Raw genomic sequence first — 8,174 nt, forward strand, 5'->3', positions numbered from 1 at the left:
TTGATGTTTTATTTATTGTTTATGACTACTTTTGTTACATTTGTAATTATGCGGGGGGGGGGGGTTTACATGTTGTAAGCCACCTTGAGTGGCTTTAACCTTGAAAAGGCAGCATATAAATAAAACGATGCATGTATGTATATTGTTAAGAAATCTTTTGTCTGGTATTCATTGAGCCTGTTTCTCAGCTGTAGAAGTCTCCAAATGTAGACTCATGTTTCTAGCTCAGGTTCTGGACATCTCAAGAAATCTTGCTGTCTCAAAGTGGATAGGTGGAAATTGCCCATCTTTCAGGAAATCCTCTGAATGATTGGTGAAGGCCAACGCGCTGGTAATTTTCTTAGTAGCCCTGCAGCCTTCCGGAAACAGCCCAAAGTGCCAACTGCCGTCAGAAGCAAAACTTGCATTATATTATTATTATTATTATTATTATTATTATTATTATTATTATTATTTATTAATGTTTATTGAGTTTATATACCGTCTTATACCTGGAGGTCTCAGGGCGGTTCACAGAAAAGATCACAACAATTATAGAGATCAGTTTGTTCCTGTTGTTGTTGGAGTTGTGCGCTAAATAAAATCCTCGGTATTGCTGCACTAGATCATATGTCACTAGCTTTTGCATACTAGTTCCAAGCAGATACTTTGACATGGTTGGAGCAAGGCCTCATGACGGTCATCTGCAGAGCAAGGAAGACCTTGCAGTTGCTTGGTTTCATAGGACTTTAATTTCAGCACATCCAGCTTAAGTTGGTCACGAGCAGCTTATTGATAAGAATGTCCCTCAAAGTCTAGGAATTGCTTGCATTGTGGATTCATAATTGTCAGACTGATATTGTTCCAATTCTTGGCTTTATTAGGCATTCCATGAAGAATACTCCAGGCTGTACTCGCTGTCAACAGAGACTCCAACACCACAAAATGACCCCCGGCTTCAGCACGTCCTAGTTTACTTCCTGCAGAACAATGCGCCAAAGCAAGTGGTGGAACGGACTCTTCTGGAGCAGTTTGCAGACAAAAACCTCAGCTATGATGAAAGGTTTGTTCAGAACATGTAAGCTGTAATGAATAAAGGAAGGACACAGAATTGCTTTGAAAGTGCTATATGGGGGCTTTGTTTGGTAGGAATGGTGTTCAGTGACTTTGGTAGTACTGATCAGTATTAGATGGTTAAAGAGATTTTTATTGTTCTGTTTTAGTTCTCCGTTTCTAACTTGCATTTCCCCCTCAGTGGGCCAAGAAGGCAGCTCTCAGCAAGTCAGCGCTGCTTGCACCTCTGAAATATATAGATGTAATATCAAAACAAGCTAAATCTAAGAGATGTGTCAGTTGACATTCTCTTGACTTTTGGGTGTCACTTCACTAAGCTTTCTCCTCCTTTCTGTGAACAGATCAATTAGCATTATGAAGGTAGCTCGAGCTAAGTTGAAAGAGATTGGTCCTGATGAGGTGGACATGGAAGAGTATAAGGTAAGGAGCCTTAGCCCTAAAGTTTTAGGTCTGGTTTATATATTTGTGTCAAAGCTGCAGCCTAATTGTTAGGTGAGCAAACGCTACTCTTGTGACCAAAAACGTATAATCGGTTTCCTTCAGATAAATGGTGATCACTTAGTTTCTTCAGAGTTGTGTTTTGAGGGTTACTTGCTCTGCCTGAGATGTCTATATTTCCTCTAGCCCTGTCCCGTATCCTGGATAAAATCTGTTTCATTCCACACATAAACAGTAGCAGAAATAAGAGTGCCCTATCCTCCCCCCCCCCCAAAAAAAATCCCATTTAGATATTATGGTAAATTTAGCAGCATTCTGTTCATCCATTTTTAGTAGAAACGTGTCTACAGCATTTTTTAAACGTCTGGCTTGCTGAGACACTACAGAGTGTTTCAAGCGCTCCCTTTGCTGTCTTGTAGAGATCCTGCTTCACATTCACTTCAGGATTCATCTGAATCCAGCGCACAGCCTTACTGCATATACCCAAAATGAGGGTGAAGTGCATAATAGGCATCTTGTAATTAGTAAGTGGGCTATGATTCCTGCCTCTCTCCACCTGGCCTAGGGCAGGGCCTGACAGGCTTCATAAGCACTGCTGCTGCTGCTGCCCAGCAAGGACTGGGGTATTTTGGGGGAAGTATTTTTATACGGAAATTGTTCAGTTTGGTTATGTAGTCTTGATGTGTTTTATTTACTTTCATGATTATTTTGCTATGTTTGTAACTGTAAATCTTTTCATATTGTAAGCCGCCTTGAGCGTTGTTTTAACTGTGGAAAGGCGGCATACAAATAAAATGATGATGGTGATTACCGTATTTTTTTCGTGTATTAGACAAGGTTTTTTGACTCAAAAATCATGTGCAAAAACGGGTCGTCCTACACACAGATAGTGGCATGGGGGGGGGAGAAGTGGCGCACCCGCCCGCCTGCCGGTTGGCAGGAGCACAACTTCCCCTGATGCCGCTGCACGCGGGAAACAATCTAGGGAGTATTTCCTACCCACAGCTGCATGGGGGGGGGGGAGAAGCTCAACAACTTTGAGCCATCTCCCCTCGTTTTCTTGAAGTTGAGTCCCAAAAAATAGGGGGGAGTCTTATACATGGGAGCATCTTATAGAAGGAAAAATACCCAAAAGCAACAAGAGAAAAGGAGCAATGTGAGAAAAGCCAGGTGTGAATAAAGTGGGACTTACTGAACCAGTAATGGATTGTGACCATTTTCTTTTTCTGGCACAGAAATGGCACGAAGACTACAGTTTGTTTCGCAAAGTATCTATTTACCTCTTAACAGGCTTGGAACTGTATCAGAATAAACAGTAAGTTTGTGTAAATTGCTTCCACACACAAAGGTTGTGGTGAAGATTTGGAGGGTAGCTGAGGATTGGTAGATGTATTCTTAGACCCATTACAGAAGGTTGAAGTCTGTGGTGGTGCATCATAGCAAGTAGAAATTAGGGATGACTTGAGTGGGGAAGTACTACTTTTCCACTGTTTATAATCATAATCATAATCATAATTTATTATTTATACCCCGCCCATCCCCGGGCGGCTTCCAGCAAAATATTAAAATACATGATGTTGCCACTTCTGCATCTGTATCTTTTCATAAACACTTTGGCTCAAAAGGTTTCATTTTGTCTGCAAACTCGGACAAGCCTTCTTCTAATGGATACATGAGTGTCCATAGTTTATACATAAGGATGGTGAAGAAGGGTGGTGCTAGAATGCTTGTGGTAATTCCTCATGCACTGAGGGGAGAGCAGGAACTTCTGAACAGGGTACAGTTGTGTTCCTGTGAATTTTGGTAAATGTGCTAGTTTGTGGGCCAGCTCTTACTAGGCAGCTGTCCTCCTACAGAGTGGTGCATGGGCTACACTGGGGAAATGTTCCTAGCTCATTTAAGCAAAGCATCCCTTCCCAGTTATTTGTATTCCAGCAGGGCTTATTTTCTGAACACAGGGAAGTAGTTAGCAGATGGGTGTAGCCCATCATTTTTAGGGGTACTCTCACTTTGACTTAAGAAAATCACCATTTTATAGTTCAGATCAGGAGAAAATAAATACAGTAAATGGACAAAAGTACAAAGAACATGCATTACCTCATATTACACAGCTCACAGTAACTTCCACATTGGCATGAGGTTGTACGCACTAATATCTTCCCGATTCCTCTGCTAGATTCCAACTCCTACTTCACGCATTAAAACGCTCGCTTCCTTCTGAGACTCAAGAAACACGGTGACAGGAATTGAGGCTGCCATCGGGGGGTAGTAGCGGAACTGGCGGTTCACCATGTTATTCAACAGAACTGACAATTCACCATGCTAGAGAAGAAACTAAAAAAAAATTTAAAAATTAGTTTCTTCCATTAGATTCACAAAATGTTTACGGGTATGCGTTACCCCAGGGTACCCCCCAGAAAAAACAAACACTGAGTATAGCCATGTGTCCCAAGCAAGTATAAGAACTATGAATGGCTGCTGTATTTTGCAGTAAATGTTTGCTTCCACAACCTGTTTTAATTCCGAAGATTGCAACTCTCACCCTCTTTCCTGTTCTTATAAGGTACTATGAAGCTCTGACCTATCTGGTGTATGCCTATCAGAGCAATCTGACCTTGCGGAGGAAGGGAGCCAACAGAGGCGCCAATGCATCTTTAATTGCTCTGTACAGAAGGAAATGTCTCTTGGTTGGTATTAACCCCTTCTCCCCTCCCACCTCTTATATGGGTGCTGCTTTCTCCACCCCTTCACGTATTCACTTTATAGTATGCTAAGGGACGCGGGTGGCACTGTAGTCTAAACCACTGAGCCTCTTGGGCTTGCCGATGAAATGGTCAACAGTTCGAATTCCTGCAACAGGGTGAGCTCCCGTTGCTCTGTCCCAGCTCCTGCCAACCTAGCAGTTTGAAAGCACACCAGTGCAATTAGCTAAATAGGTACCGCTGTGGCGGGAAGGTAAACAGCGTTTCTGTGCATTCTGGTTTCCATCACGGTGTTCTGTTGCACCAGAAGCAGTTTAGTCCTGCTGGTCACATGACCCGGAACGCTGACTGTGGACAAATGCTGGCTCCCTCGGCCTGAAAGTGAAATGAGCACCGCAACCCCATAGTTGCCTTTGACTGGACTTAACAGCCATGGGGTCCTTTACCTTTATAGTGTGCTCTATCTCTTGGTTCCTGAATGGATTAGTGAAAACCTCTCTCAGGTTGGGGCACTTTGCAGGGAGGGGAATATCTGGCAGATGTTTGGGCTCTTTTTTGCCATGTCAATGTAAAAATAAGCAAATAAAAACCCCTAAATGTTCAGCTGCACTCTAAAACTTGCCACAGGAAGCATTGCGGAAAGTGACACACACCAGGCTGAGCTGTTGCCAAAGACCCATAAATGTGTTTCTCATATTGCTTTGCCACAGAAGTTGAACGATGCTGCAGCAGCTCTCTTTGAAAGTAGCAATGAGTTGAGTGTGGATGAAGGTGTGAACATCTTGAACGAGCTGATCATACCCTGCATGCACCTCATCATCAACAATGATACCTCAAAGGATGACCTGGATGCTGTTGAGATCATGAGAAATCGTTGGTGTGCTTACCTGGGAAAGGACATGAATGGTAAGAAGGGGGTCCTGGACCTCTTACTCTGTACCGCTATCATCCTATCTCTCGCCTAGTATTGCTAGTCTTTGTGTACCTTTTGACTGTTTTTCTAAAGACTGTCAGAAAAATGCCCTAGCACAATTAAGATAAGCCACAACATTTGCATTTTGCTTAGCCCTAAAGCCAAGGTGGCAAACGTGTCCCTCCAGATGTCGGGTGGACTACAGCTCCTATCATCTGGCCATTGGCCATGCTGGCTGAGGTTGATGGGAGTTGGAGTTCAACAGCATCTGGTGGGCTACAGCATCTAAAGTTTACTTGAGAGACTGCCTTCTTGAATTACTAGATCTTTGTGTTCAAAATATGGGATTTGATTCTTTCATTTCCCCTCTTGTTCGCAAGTAGAAGTAACACCTGCCTCTCAACAGTCATACTTGTATGGGGCATTCCAGTTATAGCAGCTTGCTGTGTACACCCAGCAGCATTCTCCTGGCGTGAGGAATGATAGAAAATGTTTTGTTGTTGCCAGAAATTTCTTGTACATGTTGCATCTGTACCTGGCACATCCTGTGATCAGAGGTACACACTGATCAGAAAACTTATTTTTAAATGTTCACGTGGCATGACAGTCTTTACCCCAGAGATTCCGGGGGCAGGGGGCAGAATGGAGTAGGAAGAGGCAACTATGTGAGAGGATATTGTTGTTGTTGTTGTTGTTGTTGTTGTTGTTGTTGTTGTTAAACATATTGTGAATTAAAATAAGCACACATGGCCTGGAAGTTAATCTATTGTGCATTTTTCTTTGCTAGATTTTAATAAATTGGTTAAACTTTGTTCGCTTCAGCCAGCAGGGGGTGTCAGGAAGAAGTATTGGTCCTAAAATACTGTTTCAAAATAGACAATAGCTCTGGTTTCTGCAGTTGAGTTTTCATGTGTTCTGCTTTCATGAACTTGTGCAAAAGCTTTTTCACATCTGCAATGAAGAGGTAATTCAGACTTGCAGGTAGTTGCTTGCGGTGAGAAATACTTCCTTTTAGACAAGTGGCTTATCTCACCAGTACCACCTTGTAAAATGCAGGTGGTTGTGAATTGGGTACAACTTAAAAGGTATCTCTTACTGTGCACTGAGAATGAGGTGCTGTTGTAAGTGTTTGCAAGTTGGGTTTGTAGACATCCGTGATGTCTGCAACACTGTCTTCACCAGTGTTTATGGGAAGTGCTTGGTGAAGTTGGCAATAAGAGCCCTATTTTAACTTGTAAGTGCCATTATGTTGCTTTGAAGGAGTGGGAGAAGGGGGATATGATTGAGGGAACTTCCAGATTTACGTACAGATGCAGTGGTTCTGCATTCCAGAGTTTTTCTGCATCTTCTTACATTTCACAATCTTAGTTTCTTCAAGATGTCAAAGCATAGATTTGTTGCTATTGGGTGGTTGTTGTTATTAGGCTCTTCTTGTCTTACAGAGGACCTGCAACTAAAACTGAGTGAATTCCTACCCCGCCTGCTAGATGGTTCCTCCGAGGGCATCGTTCTGAAAGAACCGCCCAAGATCCGCCCCAATTCTCCCTACGATCTCTGCAGCCGATTTGCAGCTGTCATGGAATCCATTCACGGGGCCTCGACTGTCACTGTCAAATAAAAACTGCCGACTGTACTGTATTAAGCTCTGGAGACCACGTGCCCACCAGCGTGTGGCATCCAGCTGCCGACCACCTTTTGGAATGGAGCAAGGAAGAGAGATGCTACGTTGAGACAATCCACATTCAGACCTAACCAAAACTGTGCTTAGAAAAGGGCTAAATGGGACATGACATGGGCAGGCACTAAGTCAGAACATATCTTGAGGTTTCACTGTTTTACGTTGCCTATAACTGCGTTTGCCTTGGCTTCCTACAAGAACACGGTAGGAAGACTTTTATTTTTTTAAACGGAAATTTTAAACACAGCATATTGTACATATATACTTCTGTTGTGCTCAATTCTTATGGAGTATGCAGTGGTTTGATATGCTCATTGTGAGCATTCCATGCACACTCTGTTATATTTTGAATGCACTTGCCACATATGTTGGGCTATTCATGTGTCCTAATGCCAGCAGTATGTTATCAGTGCTGATAGCTGTTGTGCTGTCACTACATATGACTGAGCCAACACAAGGGGGTGCATTTAAAGCACAATGGGGAGCATGTAACCTGGAGCCTGTTTAAACTGGACCTCAGCGACATCAAAGCAGGACTGATTCAGGGAATAAGCCAGACAGTCGTAGGTAATTTTAAGAGCAATAATTCACATTCACCTTTTTCGTGTAAAATGGGAGCCTATCAATTGAGGCCCTTCCCATCAGGTATCTCCTGATGTGGCGGTAACAGAAGAACCTGGTAGCCTGGGTTGTACAAAATACAGGCATTCATGCACACTGCATTTGTGTGTGTTGGCAACTCAAAACACAGTTGATGCCATCAGGAGAAATGGTGATGGTGGCAATATTTTACAGTTGCTACAGAATTGCAGAAGTCATTCCAGGACAAGAATAGAGATGCAAAACAAAACCCATAAGGAAACTGCTTTCTCTGACCTCCCAAAGCATATCTCTTTTATTACCAATCACTGAATTTTCATTACCAGGCTAGTATTGGCAGTGACAAGGGCTCTGAAGTCAGGAATAATAAACCTTTCTAAAAAGATACAGCTTAACTGGCAAAGTCTACTGCCAATATTTTAAAGCAATCTTTGTTTTACTGGAATACATTGGCAATCGGGATGTAAATGGAAATACATATTTGATAAGCCTTTTTCTGTTTTAATTAAATGTGCAATAAAGAATTTTACCCTATTTAAATTTCTAGTGGATTGCTTTGTTTCTTTTGAGTGTCTAGACCAGGGGTCAGCAAACTTTTTCAGCAGGGGCCCGGTCCACTGTCCCTCAGACCTTGTGGGGAGCTGGACTATATTTTGGGGTGGGGGGAGGGAGAATGAATTCCTATGCCCCACAAATTACCCTGAGATGCATTTTAAATTAAAGGACACATTCTACTCATGTAAAAGCACACAGATTCCCAGACCGTCTGCAGGCCAGATTTAGGTGATTG

General features: G+C 42.7%; 1 protein-coding gene across 7 annotated transcripts in view; it reads left to right on the forward strand.

The window, feature by feature from the left end:
* USP28 (ubiquitin specific peptidase 28) overlaps positions 1-7,924 on the forward strand; it is a 34,083-nt gene extending 26,159 nt beyond the window's left edge. For all 7 annotated transcript variants that reach the window (XM_035139170.2, XM_088658247.1, XM_088658248.1 and 4 more), the window contains 6 exons: positions 864-1,042; positions 1,395-1,473; positions 2,727-2,806; positions 4,055-4,178; positions 4,904-5,099; positions 6,549-7,924. In XM_035139170.2, the coding sequence (XP_034995061.1) occupies positions 864-1,042; positions 1,395-1,473; positions 2,727-2,806; positions 4,055-4,178; positions 4,904-5,099; positions 6,549-6,724 (834 nt within the window). In that variant the 3' untranslated portion in view covers positions 6,725-7,924. The remainder of the gene's footprint in view (positions 1-863; positions 1,043-1,394; positions 1,474-2,726; positions 2,807-4,054; positions 4,179-4,903; positions 5,100-6,548) is intronic.
* Positions 7,925-8,174: the final 250 nt, after the last annotated feature.

This window comes from Zootoca vivipara, chromosome 14 (genome assembly GCF_965207765.1).
Source record: "Zootoca vivipara chromosome 14, rZooViv2.hap1.1, whole genome shotgun sequence".
Lineage (NCBI taxonomy): Eukaryota > Metazoa > Chordata > Lepidosauria > Squamata > Lacertidae > Zootoca > Zootoca vivipara.